Consider the following 24,689-nt stretch of genomic DNA (forward strand, 5'->3'; position numbering starts at 1 on the left):
CGGATTGTACCCTTCCTCTTCCGCAGTACTTGTCATCCCCGGATGGACTCTGGCTGGACCCCCACGGGCCCATATTGTGTATTGTGCTCGGCATTGCCCTGTACCACTCCAGCTGCAGAACTGCACTGGATATGAAATAAACATCCTGTGACGCACTGCTGTGTCATGTCTTTCATCATTCATGTATGAATGTAGGGACAATGATTTCCCTTGTGTCAATGATGCTCATCCTGTGGCATGCCAGTCAGAGGGTGCAACATTGTGTACCGGGTCCCGTGAACACTACAACAAAGACACACGCATCAGTCACTTACATGTCCGGACATGGACTGAACCACGCCCAGAGCCCATGAGTCAGTTGCAAGCCCTGCACTGGTCCGGCGTCCGGCAGGCCAGACCACTCCGCTTACGCTCCGAGGGGGGGCCCTCATTGCTACCAGTCGCAGACGTACTCGCTGGTGGTGTGCAGGTCACTGGTCTAGTTGTCAGCATGTCACAGCCACTCCCTGAGTGCGGGTTTGCACGCACACCACACCCATCCGGCACAGGTGTCACAGGCCATGTGACTCCGCCAACATAGGGGGCCGATGATGTCACATTCCCCTCTGCCGGTGGTGACTGGATGACGGACGCTCCACGGTTCTCAATCATAAAGGGCCCATGAGTTATTGCGCACAGGGTTAATGGCACCCAAGGCCTTGTGCCCATCACTGGCCTACTATCACGTGGTGCTGACTGGGGTTGCACAGGGTTAGTGGCACCCGGAGCATTGCGGCCGGCACAGGTACCCCGCCACGGGACGGTGTGTGCATGGGCGGGCAGGCGATGTTGTCTTGTGCAATTGTGTGTACTGTGCCAATCATGTATCTGGACTCTGTTTCAGATGACGCCTCTGTCTCAGATGTGTGACCTGGTGTAATGCTATACATACCGGCAAGTGGTTGGAGACACACAGGTGGCAGTAGGCGAGCAGTATGGCCTGGGTGCGCAGGGACGGCACTCTCTCTCTCTCTCCCCCTCTCTTCTTCTCTCTCTCTCTCTCTCTCTCTCTCTCTCTCTCTCCCCCACTCTTCTTCTCTCTCGCTCTCTCTCTTCTTCTCTCTCTCTCTCTCCCCCTCTCTTCTTCTCTCTCGCTCCCCTCTCTTCTTCTTCTCTCTCTCTCCCCTCTCTTCTTCTCTCTCTCTCTCTCTCTCTCCCCTCTCTTCTTCCACCTCTCTCTCTCCCCTCTCTTCTTCTCTCTCTCTCCCCCTCTCTTCTTATCTCTCTCTCTCCCTCTCTTCCTCTCTCTCTCCTTCGCTCTCTCTCTGTCCTTTGATGTGCGCAGGACACACCTTCTCATCATGATTTTTGTCCTGCAGGCTGTGACCTACAGATTGTCCCGAGGGGAGCCGCCATGTGTCTTCATTTTATTTCAGTGTTCATTTTAATAAAGTTTCATTTGTCGTTTCCAAAGTGAATTTGTGATGCTCTTTTTTGTGACGACACATGCATGTCACCAGTTGTGATTGCGCGACATCAAGCGGATTATTTTGTACATGTTTAGGTGTAGCTGATGTGGCATGTCTTTGGTCGAGGGGTGCTAGGGAGGGGGGTCCTGGGGGTGGTGGCGGGGGGTGTTGTTGCCCTTTCGACCCTCCGGGCTGCATGTTCAGTTGCTCGGGTGCATCCGTTGTTCTTCAGGTGTGGCTCTGGGCTGTGCTCCCTGTTGTGGTGCAGGCTGTGGTCCGACTTGGCACCAGGTCAGATCAGGTGTTATTTTCCTGCTGCTAACACGCCTCATCACCTGTTTTGTGTTCTTATCGCAATTCTGGCTGTTCGTTGTGAATGTTGTAGAGGGGTGTTGTCACAGCTTTTGGCACGGGAACGCCTACTCTGCATCTCATTAGCGATAGTTGCGGGGGTCATCTGTGGCGATGTTTTTGCGTCTGCTATCGCGGGTAAACTGGTGCTGTGGGCTGTTAACACCAGCTTGTGATTGGGGCGATAAGTTTATTGCAACTTTAGCTGCGATAAAGTGCCGTTAACTCGGCGATAGATCCTTGTGAATATCCCCCTATGTGTCACTGAGGGCTTCACCCAAAAAATAGTTCAGCTTTGCATAGGTGTGATGCACCGCACAGTCTGTAAAGTAATGGGGTTTGGGGTGATGTATTCGTCATATATGCATGAGGCCTATCTCCTTTAACATTTGTTCACCCTGAATAGACATGACTTCTGTCTGTCATGACTGTAAGGCAGAGCCGTCAAGGGTATTATCCATCACCAGATCTATGTCTTCCACCTATTATAACCTCTTTGTCTGGGGACTGGAGGACCCCGTCCACCACAAATGCCTCTTGGCGTTCATTTGGTACATCTACGTTGGCCACAGGGTGAACGTAAAGGATCCCACTTTTAAGCAAAAGATGAGTACCCTCTACTTCTCCTCTAAAAATGTTTGCACAAATTTGCGACTGAATGAGTTGGTGAGGAGAACTTCTATTCTGACCCTGTTTTGCATGACTGTAGGCGAGGTATTGCAGGGAGTACACTTGAATTTCACCCTGAACCCTTTCCAATAAAGGGTCTCCTGTAGGAGGCAAATGTTATACCTGCAATCATGCAGTGAAGAGAGTATCTCCAGCTTCCCAGCAGAGGTGTTAAGGCTCCCCACATGGAGAGTCATCTTCATGTTAATTTGATACACCTAGGCTTAGGTGAGTGCTTGCTTTGCCCCACCTCATCACTGAACCTCGTTGCGGAAGTAGAATGCCAGTGCCCATCATCCTTGCTAAAACCATGAACTTGACCCAGTAGATGACTTCAATTGTGCCCTCTTATAAATTCTTTCCCGTCATTATGGTAAATGGAAAAAATCCCTTGAGCTGATGCGTTCCTTTTCTACCCTGAGCAAAGTTTTGTGCACTGTCATCCCTCCGCCTTCACCAGGAGGACGTCGGCATATTTCTGGTGAGACCTGCTTTCCAGTGTCTCTGGTCTACAAGCAGCCCTTGGCGTGTGCTGGGTCACTGAAGCCTTCAGGGCATTGCTTTTGGTGCTCACGCTGTGACCATGGTGGCCGCCATTTTGACTGGGCTGCGCGCCACATTTACAGGTCTTCGCTTCAGTATCCACAGAGAACCGACTTCCTCTACTGGTTCTCTGCCTCCTGTCAGACCTTCTGCCAAGTTGAACGCCTCCAGCTTCCCTCCTTTCTGCTTTCTCGCAGTGGGCCCAGGCAGAAGACACACAGACACATGTCACTCCTTTACCATCTTGGCCCCGCCCCCAGTGCTTTAATTGTAGTAGCTGAGCCCGACTGTGGTCATGAATTATGCAGTGACACTTCGGACTACTTAGACCACTCAAGATCTTTCATGCCAAAGGACTCTGCAAGCTTTTGCATAACTTCCCATTTAATGTGCAAGCGCCTCATGTTGCTGGGGTTTGTGGAACAATACCAATGTATGGATAGCTGCAGCACCATGCAATAAGCTCCTGCAGATCTGGCCTAACTTGATACATAATGAGCCAGGATCAGCACTGGGAGTTTTAGTCCTAGCTAGGATTGTCAAGTAATGAAGTCAAACATTTGTTGTTGGGAAACAATGTGGGTGTCATAATGCAGCATACATGATGAACATCGTCCAACCCTACAACTGGCTCGAAGTACCCATAATGCAACTGCCACAAGGTTAGAAGAATAATGGATGGGCCAATGAACCTTATTTGCTATAGAAATGTATCTGTACTTCAATGACTCATATGCCTACTCACCAAAGTAACTTTTTCTTTTTCTTTCTAGAGAACTGACTGATGGACTTAGCAAATGAGTCAAGGTAAATATGATATGTGCACTGAGACAACTTATATCGCAATATAAAGGCGGCTTTAAACAATGTGATACATTCTTGTTGCTATTGTACCCAGCTAGAGAACCTCGTTAATGGGCAGAAAATGTGGCTGCTTTTTTATTTACAATTCTCTGCTTTTCCCTAAGAAGTTTATCAGCTTGAACATTCAGCATTTGTCAGGCTTTAAGGGAAAGGGCTCGGGCATAGTCAGTTCTTCATTCTCTGACAGGCACTTGAATTGTTGAAATATTCATTCTCCTCTGTGTCTGGAGACCAAGAACCGACCAAGCATTAGCGTGGTCCTCGGCAAGCATGCCATTCTAACAGTGTACACATTAGACAGGTTAGATTAGGAAAACCCATTGTGGAGACCATGTTAGCTCTTTTCATTGTAAGATGGAGCCCCTAGGTGAAAGCAGTCTGTCCAGTCGTTCGGGTGGTCGCAACCTAGCAGAAGAATTCAAGAGCTGTCACAAGGGGCTTGAAATCAAGTACTGGACGGACTTTGAATTCATCAGAACTGGGAAAGTTTGGGCCAATTTAGAGTTGGGTGGTAGCTTAAAATTGTTCCGTTTTTGGAACAATTTTGTTTATCCATTACACTTTTGGGTTATTCATCAGATTTAGCAATTCTTCCACATAGCAGGGGTTTTGTGGCATCAGTCAACCCCAAGGTGCCATGTTTAGAGTTTGCTGTGGAGTTAGAGTGGAAGAACCACCATACATTGGCAGCGCTCCCACCCTTCCAAACTCTGCGATGACTCTGCTTTCAGGGGAAGCACCAAGTTTACAACAGGAAAGGCTAGAACATCTGACCAGATGGCTTGTCCACCACTCGGCCACGAGGACGGTTGTCCCACTTTATTCAGGATGGGACGATGGTAACTGATTTTCCCTGCCCATGTCCGCCATGCAGGTCATGGAAGGCACAGGCTGGTAAACTATACATTTGCCCCCACATACAGAGAGAAAAACCCCTGTTGGAACCATTTGGTTCTTGTACTGAGAAGCAAACTCTTCCCTGGGAGTTTATTTTCACAATACAAAAATGTTTACCAAGCGAGTGCTTTCAGCCTGGTTCCTGCTAGGCAAAGGCTTACCTGCTTTAAAGGGAACCACTTCCCTCCGGGGGACAGATCTCTCCACCGAGCAGTTGGGAATCTCAACAAGCATTGGCATAGCCAATAGGTCTCGCCTTTGTTACCTTATAAGCGCTTAGGCATGCAGCACATTAAGAAACAAGAATGCGAATAGTCCTGGTTGATTTTAGGTGTCTGTCAGTTGTTGCGTTACATATTTGGATGCAATCACAGAAAGCTGAGAGAGGAAGCAAAATACAGTCACCATCTATAACCAACATTAGGCCACACTAAAATATGGTTTAGTTTATCACTGTAACAAGGCTTTCACAAACAATACCACAACTGTACCGTAAGTATAGGTGTTGAAGATGAATACACTTACTTTACCAGTACGTTATGTTCGCCATACATAAACAACAGAGTGCGCTCGCAACAGGTATATGCAGGACGCTGAACCACTGCCCATTCTGATGGTATATAGCTAAATGAAGACCTACATGGAAAGTTAACGATTTGATGATCTAGGCACAGTGAGGTCACTGAAGTGAGAAAATTATTATTCTGAAGCTGAAGCACCGTGGACATCTGTAACTCTAAAATACGCAATCACTAACCCAATCCCACACTATAGTACTTACAGTTTTGGCGTCCACCCAGACACCTTTTGGCCATTCATTCTCCTTCTGAATGAATTCTTCCCCATCCACACAACCCCAGTTGTCCATAACCCGCTGCCCTGCACATGCTCCGAAGCGGAGACACTTCCACCCTTGATTCCTGGGATGTTCAAAGGGCGATTCATTGAAAAAATCTAATCCACGGGGCTAGAAAGAGGACTGGGCACTCGAAGAGGACGACGAAGGGACCAATTTACTATCAAATAAATTATAAAGCAATAAATACCGTAAGATCAAGATCATTCTATGATGACCGAGAGGGGTGTGGCGTATTGGCGAGATAAAACGAGCAACAAGCAATCATCCCATTAGCATTGGCTAGGAAATAGTTGTGTGCTATAACGAGAGCAGTCAAACGAGAGCAGTCACAGGCAAGCAGGAAACAATGTGGGACAATTTAAAGCGCCTGCGCGCTTAGTATTTAAAAGTTAAAACGGGTGCCGCACTTAGTATATAAAAGTTAATGTGGGAGTCCCGCTGAGTATGTAAAAGTTAAAGCACGGCGTCCATAAAGCAGGCTAAGCCACGAAAAGGCTGCTGCAATGTGGAACAAAGCACAAAGTAGTGCACAAAGACCAAAGGAACAAGTCCGCCCACTGTGAATAGGTGCTGCCAGCCCTTCCGACTGCGAAAGTCCGGTACACTAAGGGTTTTTGTTTGCCGAAATAAGAGAAATGTTATTTTTTTTAAATAAACCTAAACACGACCATGCACCAAAATATATCCTTTGTTTGTGCCGCGTTTCGCAGCTAATTAGGAGAGAGACCTTGGCGTCCCTTTGGAAGGTGTTTATTGAGTACAACAAAGTTATGGGCGGCACTAAGGCTGTTTATTTAATATTCTGAAACATCGTGTGTTTCTCAACAAGATTGAACAAGCGCGGGCGCCTCGTGCTGAAAGGAGGAAGCAGTGGGAGGGGAGAGAGGAGGGGGCCTGCGCTTCCCTTGCAGGAGCCAAAAAACATATGTTGCCAGCGGGAGCTAGCAAACATATTTTGCCAAAGCTCGCACCCGCAAGGAAATCGCCAAACGTGCACGCATTGCCATTGAAGGCAATGGAACGCGTGCACGTTTTTGGCTGAAAAGCTGTGCCGATGACTAAAGGTCTTTTGCTTATGCAGCGCACGCGCGCTGCGTAGGCGAGACCTAAAAAGGGCAGTCTGTCCTCCTCTAGGGTGGCAGAGGCCATGACTGTGTCCCCGTGGCAGATCGTCAGCCAGGATCGGAATATTGATCAAAGTTTGGTTTCACTTGTGTTGGGTGCCTTGGTGGTTTGGACTGAGCTCTGATCCTTTGATGAGCTCTAGTAAAGATATAACATATCTTACTATTTCCTTTTACTCTATATCAGATTGGCTTAGATCATATTTTGTTCCTCAAAAACATAATACTTTGTCCTGGAGTAGTGTCATTTTCTGTCTTGATGGAATTGATATTTTGTTAGTTCATTTATTATACACTTTACCAGAATGTAGACGTTTAAGCAGAAACATATTTTAGACTTCAAATGAACTTCGAACTTCAGATAAAATGGGAAGTGTCCAGTGTTCCTTGTTCTTTTCTGTAGAATGTATTCTTTACTGTCTGTTCTTACTTTGCTCTCTCCAATTACTGAGCACACACTTTGCTTATGAAATATAATATCATAATGGAACACTTGTTAAGAAAGAAACTCACACACAAGTATTCAGTAAAAGGTCCCACAATTTGTTTGCGTGCAACACACAAAAGGTTGTACCAGTGCTTAGTTAGTATCACAGTGCTTAGACATGCTAAAAACTTCAACATGAAGCACTAAATGGAAAACAAGTTAGTATTAGTTATCTGTGTATGGTGATTGTGGCAACGAATAACAAGGCCAATCAGAGCTGGCGACCCGAGTGTGCCTCAGTTTGTGTTGCACCCCTGAGCAAACTTGAGGAGGTCGGCATCAGGAGAGAGGCACAGAAACTGCACTTGTATCTTTACACCCCAAATTGTGGGATTCTATCAAGCTGGGTCATTTGGAGGGCATACCTTAGGATGAGGTGGGAAGAAGAAGTAGGTCAGTGCACAAGTGACAGTAAGGACGTCTGAACCAACAATGTATGGCCTCGTGCTTGGTTCTTCAAGGTCTTAAGCTCTCTCCGTGAGAGCCCCAGCTTGCTGTCTGTCAGTGTCTTCCTGTCCTGCTGATGCATGTTCATACAGGAAATCACTAGAATATAAGAACTAAAAGCACACTGTCTTACTACATAACAAATACGCATCATAATTCCCCCCAATTCCCTAATTGCAGCAGAATTATATTCTATTCTGTAATTCTTATAAAGCGCATAGCTCCCGAAGGCCCCCCAGTGCTAGAACAGCTTCTCATAATGCCATCTTACCAACAAGAGTAAATGGTGTAAAGCCAGGTTTTAAGACCTTACTAAAAGACAGCTCATTTGAAAACTTATGTAGTTGGGGTGGAAGAGAGTTCCACAGTTTGGAGGCCTGATTGGAGAAATCAATCAGCATTAGCAATACATTATTGGAGGGTTTAGGCAAATGGCGGGCAGGGGCATGTTAGGCACAAATTAAAATAAAAACACTAGCTTGTCTAATGATAATTGTGTGCCTTTTCTCATTATTGTCTAAAGTCACAACTCAACCTATAGCACTTACACCGTTCTGTCTGGCGACCACGCACATGATTTATGACTTTTCGCTATGTGGTACGGATTCTATGATCGGTATATTTTGCCAGATTGCTAATTTTCTGCACACATACAAAAATTTGCTAGATGGTACATTTAATATCAGAATCATTGTCAGCTCTAAAGTTCCTTCATGACATTTCCAATTTACTGAGTGAATCCAAACAACCCAATAATAAATATCAATGGACAGGAAGAATGGCATGGCTTTTAACCCCTCTACTGCCAGGCCTTTTGTTCCCTACTGTGCCCGAGCCCTTTTTTGGAAATTTGTGGTAGTTCGTGCTTAGGCCCGCATAACTTTGGGGCCAATTCACAGAACTAATCTGAGTTAAAATCCTAAACATTCTACTTTTTGTATTCACAGAAGGCATTTAGTAGTAGTAAAGTAAGGACTCCTAACTTTACTACTACTAAATGCCTTTTGTGAATACTGAAAGTTGTAAAGTTAGGATTTTGTCTCAGTTTAGTAGTAGTAAAGTTAGGAGTCCTAACTTTACTACTACTAAATGCCTTCTGTGAATACCAAAGAAGTACCAAAAGTAGTAAGTTTAGGATTTTATCTCAGATTAGTTCCGTGAATCGGAACCTTTATGTCCACATAAGGTATCCACGTCAAGGTAGTGTCCTTTTCTTCCAACATGCTGAGGATTTTAAAGGTACCCAGGGTTTGCAGACTTCCCTGGAGGGGATCGAGAAATTAGGCAAAATACAGCAGCACTTTGGGGTTTTGAAAATGATAAAAAAAATGCTGCAGACGAAAGTGTCTTCCCAAGTCTGCCGATAAAAATGTTGCCTCACTTGTGTGGGGAGGCCTTGTGCCAGCGACAAGAAATGGCCCAAAACGCAACGTAGACACATCACATTTTTCCAGCGAAAACTGACCCTTTTTTTTGCAATTTGCCTTGCTGTGGATTTTGGGCATTAGCTCAGTCCTCACCTAGGGAAACCTAGCAAACCTGTACATTTGTGAAGACTAGACACACTGGGAAATCCAGGATGGGTGACTTGCGTGGCTCTCACCAGGTTCTGTTACCCAGAATCCCTTGCAATCCTGAAACTTTGTAAACAATAAAACATTTTCCTCACATTCCTGTGATGGAAAGTTGTGGAATATGCGGGGACCCACAAACCTCCACGCACCCAGCATTTTCCCAAGTCTCTCGATAAAAATGGTACCTCACTTGTGTTGGTAGGCCTAGTGTCAGGAAATGGCCCAAAACATATTGTGGAGACATCAAAATTATTTTTTAAGAAACAACCTGGTTTTGCAAGGGAGTCACCTGACTTTTTGGTCCCGGGCTCGACGGCCATTTAGGGAAACCTAACAAATCCAGGCATTTCTGAAAACTAGATACCCAGGGAGCCCAGGGGGTTGTAGCTTGTATGGATCTCCCAATGTTTTCTTACCCAGAATTCCCTGCAAACCTCAAATTTAGCTTTAAAAAAATCACATTGTCCTCACATTTCTGTGGAAACGTGGGATCACCAGGCAGACACAAATTTCCTACCACCAAGCATTCCCCAGGCCTCCCGTTAAAAATGGTATCTCACTTTTGTGGGTGGGCCACTTACCCGTGACTGGGAAGGGCCCAAAATGTATAGTGGAGACATCAAAATTATATGTCACAAAACTACCTGGTTTTGCAAGGTGGGCAACTGCGTTTTTGGTGCTGAACTAAGCGGCCATCTAGAGAATCCTACCAAACCCAGCCATTTCTCAATACTAGACACCCGAGGGAGTTCAGGGAGGTGTGATTTGCATGGATCCCCCAACGTTTTCCTACCCCAAATCCTCTGCAAACCTCAAATTTAGCTCAAGATAAATAATCACATTTTCTTTACATTTCTGTCTCGATCACCATGCCAGCGCAACTTTCCTACCACCCAGCATTATACCTCACTTGTTTGGGTTTCCAATGCAGAATTGCCTAAAAATGTATATAAAAAAAATATATAGCATTTAGAGCTCACTGTGCTATCCCCTCAATCTCTATGTTTTTGGCCTCTCCCTGTCGCAGGCCCTTGGCCCACCCACACAAGTGAGGTATAATTTTACAGAGTGTGTTTCACTGGGTAGAATATCCTGCTCCTGTACAGTGCAGCAGGAATGCACAGAGTGTGTTGGCACACAGGGACAGTGCACTTGAACTGGGTAGAATCTGCTGCTATTGTACGGTGCAGTACAAATGGACAGAGTGCGTTGGCGCACAGGGACAGTGCAGTTTGACTCCCTCTGTTCTCACTGCCTGTGACCTCTGTACAGGTTGTGTTATGCATGGCTTCTGTTTCATTCCAGTCATGTTCTGATGCTCTTTTTTCTTTCACCAGAGGGTGTGTGCACGAACCTAGTCAACAGAAGAGATGTTCAACCCCCGAGAGAGATTCAAACAAACGCTGTCGAAACCGACATGTGTCCACCGATCAATCTACGGACTGCAGGTCAGTGTCGGAAGTGGACAGTGCAGATTGTGCAGACCTTTCTCTTAGCTCTCAAGTGACATGTGACATGTGAGGATATGAGGGGTTATTGTTCCTTTGTCATGTCATGCTACAGCCGGGTGTATTATATATTTTTGTTTCATTTCATTTATGCTTTTAACTAGCCTTAAAGTGTATCTGTACATAGCACAATGCATATTGTACATGACAATATCTATAACTGTAAAATATAGGTGGCATAGGGGTGCAATGTCTATAACTGTATAATATAGGTAGTATGGGGGTGCAATGTCTATAAGTAGAAAGGCAGAGTTTTTGTCCAACAAAATGTGTGCCAGTTTCTTTTACCCTGCCTTGGAAACTGAAGTCTTTTAATGAAATCTTGGAAATAAATAGTTGAATTTGTCTAATTAAGTTACCCATTTTATATTTAGTACAGATTGACACTGTTCACTGCCTCACAGACTGCATTAGACATGGGAAGAAAGTTCTCTATAGTCCCAATGATTCCATAGTGGGATTTTAACTTACTTCACACATTTAACCCCTTTTATTCCAAATTTGTTTAAAACCTGTTTAAAAAATATTTCACATGAACAAAGACATGGTATTGGTTATATATGTACGAAGGACAGTCTGATATTCTGTGAATTACCATTATTGATTTGGCCATCATGGCCTTCGCATCCTAAGTCATTCACACTATAATTTGCGGATTATGAGGAATTTCACCTTTACACTTTAGAAATGAATGAGAGAAAGTTGTCTTCCCCTGGCATTATACATATATATATATATATATATATTTTCCTCCAAATGCCCGAAAACTCAAGGACGCACACGACTCCAACTTAACCATTCGGTTTATTGTTAAAGGCAGAACACAGCGTTCACACTCACATTGTATAATTTCTTAAGCCTGACGCGTTTCAAAGCAATTCGCTTCTTCCTCCGAGGCAACTTCATATGCAAATGGCCCACGAAGCGCTTTGATTTTAACATTGACTGCATACTTTTATCAACTTCTGGTAAGTCTCGCTCTCGTGCATGCGCTCTGTGCGCGATAGTTCATGTGGTATGCTGGGACTTGTGGTCCCCATCAAAGCACAAAGTTTCCTCTGAGTGAGTTCATGTTACTATTTGCATTTTAAAAAAAGCATATTTCCTTCCTATAGTAGGACATAAAGAGTAGCGCTGGTTTATTTTTCACCAAAAAAAAATATATATATATATATTTGTTTTGTGAGTGTGTGCCTGTGTGCATGCGAGAGAGGTCGTGCATTCATGTGCACCTACATGTATATTGTATCCTTTTATGTTCTTGTGAATGTCTACCAGTGTATGTGCAGGCCTTGGTCTGCAAGTGCATATGTACTTGTGCGCATTTGTGTGTCAGCACAAATGTTACTTTATGTGTCAGTGTGTGTGTGCATGTTACCCTCACCTTTCCATAGGAAGGAGATGCGTCCCACTGGGGGTCCATCTTCGGAGAAGGTAGGCCATAGTTGTTAATTTGGTTCCTACATAGCTGACACCTTGCGATCCCTTAGCACAGCTAGCACGTGTCTATATCTTAAATTAACCATCTGTCAGTCCTAGAACAGTGTCACGCTGTTTGGCACTTGCACATCTCCCTCAACCCTTTTTAGGTAGAACCTACAGTGCTTGCGCCGTAAGCCGATCTGTTGTATCTGTTTTGTGGAGTCTAACACCTCCCACACCTTGGATTGGCTTTTTAATGTGACATTTAAAATTCACAGCCTCCAATCGGCTAATGGTGGTGCAATATGGGAATGTGACTAATCGCTGTGGGCACTAATGTAAGGTTGGAAAATCTTACCTTTTGCCTCGCCCCACACCCCGGTCCGTCGCGGCAAGTGCCGATCGAACGGAGGGTGAATACAGGGCCTCACACACTTTCCTCACTTCCTGTTCCATCAGCTTCCAGCTGGTGAGCGGGCTAGTGCTCGGGCACAGACAGCCTACTTAACACTATGCCTGAGCGAACGCGCAGCGGACGCGTGCAGCGGGTGCACCGGCGGCGTGCCAAAGGCAAGCCCGTCTGCGCCCGTCCACGCCTGGCCCAAGCCTAGGGCCAGGACCCCTGGAGTAGAGGGTGGAAAACTAAGGTGTTTAACGTACACAAGTGAGGAGCTATATAAGCTAGATAAGCTAGTGGGCAATCAAAACTGCCAACGTCTGGACTTAAAGGATGACATCAAGCAATGTGAGCATTGCAAATTGTCCTTCAGTTTTTCAAGAATAAACAAGCTAGAATCCCAGAACTACCCCATTAAAAACAAGAAGGGGGTAGTGGCTTTTAGGGTGGTCCTAATAAACTCTAGATCCCTAGTAAAACATAATACGGATATTGCAGAAGTGTTGGAAGCACATAAACTGGATATGGCTTTTATGACAGAGACATGGGCGGATGGGACATCGGACACGGACATTGCCCTAGCACTACCGGCAGGATATACCGCTTCTAGAGCTGATAGAACAGGGAAACGGGGGGGGGCTTGCGATTTTATGTAGAGAAGAGTTACAAGTCCGCAGCTCAGTCGTGGGTAGCTCCTCTGACTGTGAATTGTTACGATTTCAGATTGCACTCTCAAAGAACTATACATTAAGAGGTCTTCTGCTATACAGCCCCCCTAGGGCAAGAACCCCTCTGCTACCAATCTTAAGCCCTATCTTAGAATCAAGTTTGCTGGGATCAGACTTTACGATTTCAGGGGATTTTAACTATCATCTAGAGAAATTAACAATAATACCGCCGAACTGATCGACGCTATGTCTGGGTTTTCCCTGGACCAGATTGTTAAACAGGGTACCCATGAGGCCGGAAACACGCTGGATGGGATTTTCTCGTCAAACTCTAACCTCGAAATCATAGAGATAATGCCTGTTCCATGGTCAGAAAAACAAAGCCATCTTATTTTCGATTACTGTGAGTCAGGAGCAGTCAGGTATTTTTAAGAGTCAGAAGCCAGTCATTTACCAAGACTGGTCTAAAATGAATGCCCTGATGCTACAGGAAATACTTCTCAGGACTAAACCTGAACCTGCATCTGACATTAATCAGGCAGTTGAGAGGATGTCTTCCTGGATAAAGACAGCGGTAAATATGGTAGTACCTAAACGGAAAAAGCCATCAGAACCTTGGTTCACAGAAAAACTCAGGGCACAAAAACAAGTATGCAGAAGGGCTGAGAGAAAATGGAGATCCAACTACGACCAAAACTTAAAAAGTGATTATGCCAGAACTTTATCAGATTACAAAAAATTGGTTATAGGGGAAAAGAGCTATTACTTTACTAGAAAAATCAAAGAGGCCAAGAACTCCTGTAAGGAGCTCTTCATGACAGTTAAAAAACTAGCAGATCTCCCTGTCAGGAATCAACTGGACAGTAGCTCTGAACTAAGTAAACAATTTAGGACAGTTTTTTGGGAACAAAGTCTCTAAAGTGTATGAACTATTTAAGACTAACCATAACACCAAGACCTCATCTAACTATCCTAATCCGGACCCAGGCACACTAAACCCTAAAACGGGTTTCTGTTTTACGGTTCCTTCAGTAGAACAGATTTGTCAGGTAGTAAAAACCATTAGATCCGGAAATCCAACTGACCCATGCCCGCCTAAAATAATGCACCTGTTTCCAGAGATACTTAGCGAACAGCTATATGGCCTGTTCTCAAAGATAATCCAGTCAGAATTCTTCCCAGATGCCTGGAAAATTGCATCAGTCATCCCACTTAAAAAAAAAAAAAAAAAGTTATTTGGATCCCAATGAACCCAGCAGCTATCGGCCAATTTCTAGAATACCCTTCCCAGCTAAAGTGCTGGAGAAGCTGATCAACAAACAATTGAAGGATCTAATGGCATCTAGAAATTACTTGGATAAATCACAATATGGGTTTAGGGAGCAGCACAGAACTGAGACAGCCTTGGTCATGGCAGCTGAGGGTCTCAGGGGCATTCTGGACGCAGGAGGGAAGGCCGCCCTGATCCTATTAGATCTATCGGCAGCTTTTGACACTGTGAACCATGAGATCCTCCTGGCCCGTCTGGATGAACTGGGGGTCCAAGACTCTGTTCATTTGCTGATGTCTTCCTTTTTAAGGGATAGAACCTTTTCAGTTGTTCTGGGATAATTTGCTTCTAATCCCTTTAGGGCACCATGTGGCGTGCCTCAGTGCTCGGCCCTGAGCCCCACTCTTTTCAACATTTACGTTGCTCCCCTGGCCTCGATCATCAGAAAGTGTGGGTTTATACCGGTCTCGTACGCTGATGACACACAAATAGTGGTGTCAGTATCTGACAACATAGATGAAACGGCAGACTGCTTCAGGGACTGCATGATGCAAGTACACCAATGGATGCAGTGTAACTGTTTAAAGCTGAACGGCGAAAAAACAGAGGGCATGCTTCTGGGCACTAATGCAGATTTCTGGTCCCCCAAATGGTGGCCTAAAAATGATCAGAAGAATATGCCCATTTATCCCCCTTGACTCACGGACAACAGTAGTCACGGCGCTCGCCATGTCTAGACTGGACTATGGCAATGCTTTATACACAGGGATTCAAGCCCAATATTTAACCAAACTGCAACGCCTCCAGAACGCAGCAGCAAGACTAGTGCTAAACATTCCTAGATTCGAATCAGTCTCTCATAGACTGAAGGACCTGCATTGGCTGCCCGTGGACAAAAGGATACAATTCAAGTCCCTGTGTCTGGCATATAAGGCACTTCAATTCAAATGGTATGTTCCAGCTAGAAGTCTGAGATCCACTACCGCAAAACTCGTTCAAGTACCCAAGTTAAAACAGGCTAAGTGGGGCGGAAGAAGCTTCCTGCTGAGGACAACCAAGCTATGGAACCTTCTACCTATCAATATAAAAAGTAGCCCGTCGCTTCTGGCTTTCAGAAAGGCAGTTAAAACAAGGCTGTACCCCTGTTAAGCTAGTATTGCATCCCTGCAGTAACCTGAAGTGTATCTAACAGTAGCGCCAAGACGCCTTTGGGCATTCGTGCGCTTTACAAGCTTAAAAATCAAATCAATCAAATCAAATCAAATCATGTCCCACATATTTAGGTGGAGCCTACAGCGCTTGCGCTATAAGCCAATCTGTTGTATCTGTTTTGTGGAGTCTAACACCTCCCATGCCTTGGATTAACTTTTTAAAATGTCATTTAAAATTCATAGCCTCTAATTGGCTAATGGGGGTGCACGTCTCACATTTTTAGGTCGAGCTAGACAGCGTAGCTGTCTCTTCAAGACCTGCTGTAATCAGTCGGTGCATCAAGTCCATCCCCTTTTTTGGTATTGCTTTTCATTTGTCTACATCAGAATCATTCAAAAATCCTTGCTTGCTAGTGGGCAGTCCTCCCTCTTTATCCCTCCTTTCTCTTTTCTGTTCCTCCCACAGAGCGGGGGATAAGTACTGTCTCATTCCCTATGGTTCTTCATCTGTTCTCTGGGGGACTCTTTCTTTTCTTAGTTTCCTGCTCTGTTAGTGTTTGTATGTGTTCAGTTTCAGTTTCAGTGCCCTAGCTGCCTACATTTAAATATAGCATTCTTTCTTCCACCCCTCTTAACGCCCCAGTTGTGTTTCTGCTGCCCCTCTGCCCTGCCCCCCCCCCCCGGGTTGCTTGTTAATAATTGTCGACATTACCTATCAGCAGTGTGCCCCTTTCAGGAGCTGGTTTCATTCTTATAGTTGTTTATTTCCTGGTTCCTCGGTCCCACTTTCTCAGTCAGCAGGCTCCAGCCTGACATGCCTCACAGCAGAGCAGGGGAGCCAAACGGACACCTAAGATCAGGGGGCACTGCTCTATGTGCCTGCTCCTCACAGCTGCCCCGCCCGTGGACTGGCTCTGGTTTTTGCCTACTCGTGGAGTTTGCTCTCCGCAGAAGCCGACCCTCAGGTAAACAACCTCAGCTCTATTTACATTCACTTGACTGGAAAGGGCTCATCATAATTGGGGCAGCGAGTGGTTTGCTTAAGTGCAGGTAAGTTCCTCTCACTATCCTGAGCCTGAAGCAGAGTGTGCGCTGGTCCCTCCTCCCGGTCTGGGCTTCGCAGCCTCGTCATGGATTAGTGTCCACAGAAGCCCCGCCTCGATAGCTCCTCCCGCTGGTTGCTTCCAGTACACAGCCCTCTGCTCCATTTATAATCACTTGACTAGACGGGACTTGCTCTAATGAAGGCAGCGAGGAGAGTTCCCTTCATTATCCTGATTTTTCCTTCATTTAGTCCAAGGAGACCTCTAATTCCAGGCGCCATGCCCACTTTCACTTTCGAAGCAGGGATATTGGCTGCCGTTTGTTTGCAATGCCATAGGTCTCGCATTGAAATGCATGGCATTGCAAATATTTATTTATTTAAACGTCTTTAGCACAGAAAGGAGAGGAAAGTGAAGGCAGGAGGCTCCGAGTGAGGTGTTCCTTCTTTCCGCTCCTCAGAGTGCCGGGGAATCTGCAACACGACGACATGGTGTCTTATTTGTGGGCTACATCATTTCAAGGAGAGTAAGGGTGTGCGGAGAGGACAGAGCATCGCCTTCGGTCACAGCTTCCTAAATGGCAGAGCAACGCTTGGCACAGAGCTTTAGGTACAAATCTGACATGTGGAAACAAAAACCACTCCGAAATTAGAACTGTTCTGGGAACCGGTGGGTGCCCCCTTCACACGGCACAGCCCATCTCTGAGCAAAGGAGCACCTGCTTCCGTTGCATGTAGACTTGTGCGCCAGTTCGCGTTTCAGGATTTTATTTTTAATGCTCTTGGTATGTCAAAATTAAAATTCACCTGTGACACTCCCACTCCCAACCCACACCACACACTTTCACCCCACCCACACACTCAGAACCCAGACATTTTCATTTTCTTCCAGAAGTGATTTATATCACCTTGGGGGTCATCAGAAGTTGACAACATTTTTGTTGTTGATCGGCTTCATTGTGGTGCTGACATCTGTTTTAAAGAAGGATCATCAATGTCATTTCTATTGCGAATATAGAGAAAAACATCAACAGAGATGTAATCATTTTTATTTAATAAATAAATGGGCTTAATAGTGCTTATTTGAACATACATAAATAACAAACTCCGCTCTATGAGGTACGACATTCGATGGACAGAAAGTTATCATTCTTGTCAATTACGTTTGATTTAAAATAAGAGTGTGTACATGTACCTTCACCTCCAGCAGAAATTTCCATTCCATCAGCAAAATATTTTTGTGTGTTCTGTCCTTGGCAGCTTACTTATATTTATTGCGTGCCCCAAATGCCCCCGTATTTAGTCTGTAAGCACTATTTACTTTATTGAGTTTCTTTTACTGCAGGCCGGACATGCACTGCTTCAGCTGAAACCGCCTGTGTTTTTTTAAGCAGCATGGCGGCCCCCGTAACACAGGCGCCTGCTTTCAATCACTTTAACCAGGCATTGTCCCGTGTCTGTTTCAAACCCCCCTCCCCAAGTAAAATGGATTTAGAAAGGATTAGCAAATTAAGTCATGTGAATTCCTGGTAGCACATAATCCTGTGCTAATGGACTGAAGCTGAAAACAGCACATCTGTGTTACATGTCATCTGTACTAATGCTAACTGATGGGTTGTTTTCAAAAGCCTGATTTATTAGCAACAACAACACCACCAATACCATCACCACAACCACCAATACCACCACCACCATTACCACCACCAATGCCACCACCAATGCCACCAACACCAATACCACCACCACCACCACCAATATTGCCACCACCACCAATACCATCACTACCACCACCACCAATACCACCACTACCACCACCACCAATACCACCACCACCACCAATACCACCACCATCAATAACACCACTATCACCACCACCACCACCACCAATACACTACCAATACCACCACCACCAATACCAATACCAATATCACCACCACCAATACCACCACCACCTATACCACCACCCTCAATACCACCAGCACCAATACCACCCCCACCAATACCACCACCAGTTCCACCACCACCAATACCACCACCAATACCACCACTACCACCACCAATACCACCACCACCGATACAAATACCACCACCGATACCACCAACACCACCAATACCATCACCACCACCAATACCACCACCAATACACCACCACCAATACCACCACCGATACCACCACCACCACCGATACCACCAACACCACCAATACCACCACCACCACCAATACCACCACCAATACACCACCACCAATACCACCACTACATTATCACCACCACCAAAGCCAATACCACCACCACCAATACCAATACCACCACCACCACCAATACCACCAAAAGAACCATCAACAATACCACCACCACCACCAATATCACCACCACCACCACCAATTCCACGACCATCAATACCACCTCCACCAATACCACCACTAATACCACCACCAATACCACCAATACCACCACCAATACAATACCACCACCACCATTACCACCACAAATACCAACATCACCTCCACCAATACCAATACCACCACCAATACGACCACCGCCACCAATACAACCACAACCACCAATACCAGAAGAATTCTTTATTGTTTGATTACTTAAAATCTTACAATGAGACATTATACATATATAATACAATATAAAACATCTAAAACTAAAATTTAAATGCAGCATCTAATTTGTTTTAAGCCAGTTGCGATAGAAAGAATTCATTTCATGGTATATTTTCTAAAATATTCCTTTCATAATATAAAAAAATATTTTATACTGTGCTAGTGGATTCTTAATTAGGGTCTTCCAGTTTGGCTCCTACTCTTAATAAAAACTTTACAAAAGCAGAATTCATGATTATATCATCAGAATGCAGACACATTATCAAAGCTTGCCTACATGACCTTGTTCCTCGAGCATTAAAAAGTGACTTAAGTATGGTTTTGCTTTCAATTTGCAGCTCAGGGCAGATACATAATAAGTGAATAATGTTCTCCTTTCCTGTTTTACATAGTCTACATAATGTGTCCTCTTCCGACTTTATCCATGGAGGGAAGTGGCATAGTCCCGGTAATACACCAAATCGTGCCTTTATAAAGATTTATTTGTTTGTTCATGACCATGGTATTTGTAAATATGGTTGAATCTTCTTTTTTGAAAACCCACTCATTATTGGCCATGCATGTTTTCTTTTTGCAAATATATCTTTATCTTGTACAATTGATAGATGATTTGTTATTTTATTGATTGCTTTTTTAAACGATTCCTTGGTTATTGTAGTTTTCCAGATTGGCATTACATCAAATTCTTCCAGCACTGTGTTTAAATATTTCCAGGCTTGTAATTTTTTGTTTTCATTTATTTCTTGCCATAATAGCTGAGACATTTGATTTTCATGATAATTTTTTATCCTGTTCCATACTTTGATAAATTGGCCCTTTCTTGCGTACAACTGGTTATTTAGACCAAACTCCAGCCTTATTTGTGCTGGTGATGCATTATTTGGGAGATGAAAAAGGGATTTAAAAGTTTTTGTGACTGCATTGTTTATAGTCACAGTATCTTTCCCAGTTAGCACCTCACTACCGTATGTTAAAGTAGGTAGGAGTTTTGCTGATACAACCTTTAAAAAGGGGCGATAAGTAAGATTACCTAAAGATTTCTGCAGGATCCTGAATGCTGCTGTCAAAGCGTTTGCTTTCCTTTGTATATCCAATTTTTGCGGACGAAAGTTTCCATTATCGTTGAATAATACTCCCAAGTATCTGATTCAACTTGTTCTAATTGGACACTCTCCAGAAACCATTTGAATTTATGTTTTAATCTTAGGTTTTTAGCGGTAACCATAACTTTAGTCTTTGTTTCGTTTATCACCATCCCGTTTTCTTTTGAGTATGAAGAATTCGATCTATTAGGCGTTGCAACCCGACTTTTGTTTGGCTTAATAGAATGACATCATCTGCATACAGCAGATAAGATATTTGTTTGCCAGCTAGTTTGGGCGTGTGTGCATTTATTTCATTCAGAGCATCCGTTAGGTCCGCTAAAAACAAATTAAAAAGTAAAGGGGCCAATACGCACCCCTGCTTGAGACCTGCTGTCGGTAATATTTCCTTTGTTAATGTCTACACAAGTTGAATTAGTTTTAACAATTGCTCCGTAACATTTTTTTCCTGCAGTTTTCTCCATAGAAGATTTCTGTGCATACGATCGAAAGCAGATCGAAAATCTACGAAGCACAAGTACAAAGATTGTTTCGTTAAGATTGTTTTGTCCATTAAAAGTGATAAGGCTAGTATATTTGTTGTAGTTCCAAGTCCTTTAATAAAGTCAGTCTGATTCAGTGGGAGTATCTTATTATCCGGTGCCCATTCAGCAAGATTTGTAAGTAAAATCCCCGCAAACAGCTAACAGCTTAGCATCTGTATCTTGAAGGGTTATTAGTCGGTAATTTTCAGGGTGGGCCCAGTTTCCTTTTTTATAAATAGGGGATATTAACGACCCTCTCCAGGATTCGGGTATGTTCCCCATCCGTACTACTTCTTTAAACACTTCCGTGAGGTATTTTGACCATAAATCCGTTTTTTTCTTTGTAAAGGGCGAACGTAATACCGTTGGGTCCTGCAGCCCCATGTTTTTGTTTAGTTATTAGTTTTGAGACTTGCGATTTTGATATATCAATTTCACCGCCAAAGTCGTAATTTGAAGTATTCATCCTGCTCTGATTGCCTTCCTGATTTTCTTATTTTCCAGTCAGAGTTTAAATGATTTACCAGAAAGTTAACCTATTATTTTACCGTTAGTGTAGATGAGACCACATATTTATTAGGTCTCACTAGGCCATTTATCGTTTTCCAAAATTCCCTTGAATTTATTTGGTTGCTTGCATAGAAAATATTCGACCACAGGTTTTGCTTAGCTTGGTTTCTTTAATTCCAAATAAGTTTCCTCAAATTCTGATTTAAGGTTTTTAATATGATTGGCAATTCCTCATTATGCAGAAAATTGGTAATCTGTCTCCTTAGATTGTTACGAGTCCTTCTCAGTTTCTTTATTATGTAAGGTAAATTAATATTGGATTTCCTTTTCTCTCGTTGTATCACTTGTTTTTCCTTAACTTTAGATACAGAGCCCTGGGGTTTGACAAGTTTACTAGTAAAGTTTACCCATTGTTCAATTGGGGAAATCAAGATCTTTTGTTCAAAACACTCTCTAACGAGATATTGTGCCAGTTCATTGGTCTCCTCTTTATTATGTACCGTCCAGATGAGTTTCCTGTAGTTGATAGTTCCCGTCTGACCTTGCGTGGACAGGTACGTTTGGTGCTTTTTACTCAACAAATTTGTGGGGATTATTTGTTAACTATGATCACTATCAGGGACCTTCTTCAATTGATACGAGGTAATGCTGCTAAAGATATTAAGTGATACAATCGTGTAGTCAATACGTGACTTCGCATTGTGTGAATGAAAAGTCCATGCAGGTGGTGAATCTAACCTGAATCTCCCATTTAATATTCGTAGACCCATTGCTTCTATGTCCTTTACAAAATTTGTTCCTACTTTACTTCAAAGGGGTTTTGTTTCTGTTTCTAGTACCTGGTGAGGAATTGCCCATTGATGGTCTTGTGACTGTGTGATATCATCTCTGATAAATGGTACTAAAAGATTTAAATTAAAATCCCCTGTGAGTATAAAATCTACAAGTGGGTCATCCAACATTTGTTCCATCAAAAAACTGCTAAGGGTAGCACACATATTAGACCTTGAACTCTGTGTCGGATGTATATACACATTGATCAAAAGTAGGGTTTTTCATTTAATTTGGTTGTTTGTTTTATATATTAGCTTTACTGTTAGGATATTAAACTAATCGTATCCAGTTGTTCATGTTCTACTTCCAAGTCGATGGATATGAATGTTGCTAACCCCCCACTCGGACGACCATATTTATGTTGCTTAATTGCAGGCTCATGATAGCCTTTATATCCCTGTAGCATAATAGGGTTGGTTTCCCATGTTTCTTGTAGGAAAATGATCTGATACGAATTGGACATAGAGTTTAAGTGGGCATTTTTAACCTTGTTTCCTACCCCGTTTATATTCCATGAACACATCATGAATATTTCACTATCCTTTTTTTCTCCTTTTGTTGTGGATATAGCTGTGTTCTGTCATGGATCCTTATTACCATGTAAAGCCAACGTTATCCATTTTTCGTTTATTCCTGTTGGCTTTTCTATTTCACTTTGGGCCCGTATTGCCTCAATATCTCGCTCTGATCTTCCAAGGGCATTTTTTAGTACAGAGAAAACCAGCTTGTTGTTCTTTCCTTTCTGTGTCATACCCTCTTCATTAATGAGAGGGGTTGGATATACTTTTGGAACCTGCTTAGGGATTGTTATCCCCCAGCTATGGAATATTTCTTTTTCGTTTATGATTTGTTCTGCTAAGGACATAGAATTTACGGTTATCAAGGTCGATGTCTGGATGCCCTCAGCATTTGGTAAGAATCCTACAGATTCAATATCCTTACTAGTCACTTTTGCTAGTGACGGGATCGATTTGAAGAGGCGAAGGATGTTTCCTCTATTTAGTGTGTCATGATTACCTCCTAGAGTCGTATAACGGTTTAAAAATTAACTGTACCTTCTCATTAACTGGAAGATTTTTTTCCCTTTCTTCGTCTAAATCTTGTAGGACTTTATATGTGACTTGTTTCTCCTCACCATATCTTTCAACGACCAGATGATCCAAGTTTGGTAAATACCGAATGACTTCAGCTTGCTCTATTATATCACTTTGTTTCACAATTAGTTGGTTTGGTTTCTTTTGTTGGTCTCGATTTGACCCATATTGTTGGTTCTGATTTTGAGTTATTTTTTAGCTTAAACTACGGAGTATGTTATGATCCCAAGCCTGTGGCCTCTGTACTACCGGACCAATATATATTTCTTTCTCCTCTTTTTCTTTTACTATATCTTTAGGTTTGAGGGGAATTGGTACGCTCTTTGATTTCACCAGCTCTCCAGGTGGTATACGTTTTATATCCTCTGGTGCCAGTTCTATAATGCACCCGTTTCCCTGTTGCCTAAGTTTCTTTTCCCTCATTCTTTCTTCCCCCTTTGATTCATTCAGAGTTCGTTTCATTTTGTCCGTTATAATGGCTCTATCTTTCTGAGTACTTATTTGGTCAATAGTTTGTTTTTCTTTTTTGGTGAATATAGCGAAATACTTATTATTCTTGTTCTTTATTATTGGAGACTGCTTTCCGTACAATATTTTTTCTTGTTTCCCCGATGTTTCCTTCCATGGATCTTTTTCTTCTCTGCCTATTTCTGGTAGTGCTTTATCTTCAGACTGTGTTGTTACTATAATTTTATGCTTAGTCTTTTTTCTTGCTTTGCGTAGTTTTTTCCTATGTCTTTTTGTCATGGTGAACAATAGGGAAGCTGGTTCTTTGGCTTCTTGGTCATCCGTTATCTTTTCCATTTGAGGAGCCAAAGGTTTTGTGCCCATTAACTTTTCACCATCCTGATGCAGATTCCGCAATTTTGTCAGTGTTACTAGATCCTGGCCATCCTGATGCAGAATCAGCAATTTTATAGGAGTTAATTGATCCGGGCCATCCAGATCTTTTATGGGACTAAGATGTTCCAAATCGCTAACTGTAGTCATATTATTATTGTTTTTTTATATTTTACAAATGTCCTCTTTGTAGTTATATTTCTCCCTTTGAAGGCTCATTCTGACATCTTCTAGAATGGCATTCATGACCTCCGGTATTGTGGCCAATTTATCTATTATAGGAGCACATGTACAATCGGTATCTGTTTTGGCAATTTCGGTTTGAGCTCTAACTATCAAGCTATTCAGCTGAGCAAGTTTATGATCTAACCCAGCTACTGCATTTGCCATCACTCTGAGTAGTTCTATTTGAATGTCCATTTTATTTGACTGATATGTTAGTGCTTCTAACG

General features: G+C 43.4%; 1 protein-coding gene across 1 annotated transcript in view; it reads left to right on the plus strand.

The window, feature by feature from the left end:
• Positions 1-3,782: 3,782 nt before the first annotated feature.
• The window catches only part of SIRAL2 (SIR2 antiphage like 2), an 822,333-nt gene continuing 801,426 nt past the window's right edge, over positions 3,783-24,689 (plus strand). The window contains exons 1-2 of the mRNA XM_085615425.1: positions 3,783-3,818; positions 10,601-10,711. Coding sequence (XP_085471551.1) covers positions 3,796-3,818; positions 10,601-10,711 — 134 coding nt within the window. The 5' untranslated portion in view covers positions 3,783-3,795. The remainder of the gene's footprint in view (positions 3,819-10,600; positions 10,712-24,689) is intronic.

Source organism: Triturus cristatus, chromosome 7 (assembly GCF_964204655.1).
Source record: "Triturus cristatus chromosome 7, aTriCri1.1, whole genome shotgun sequence".
Classification (NCBI taxonomy): domain Eukaryota; kingdom Metazoa; phylum Chordata; class Amphibia; order Caudata; family Salamandridae; genus Triturus; species Triturus cristatus.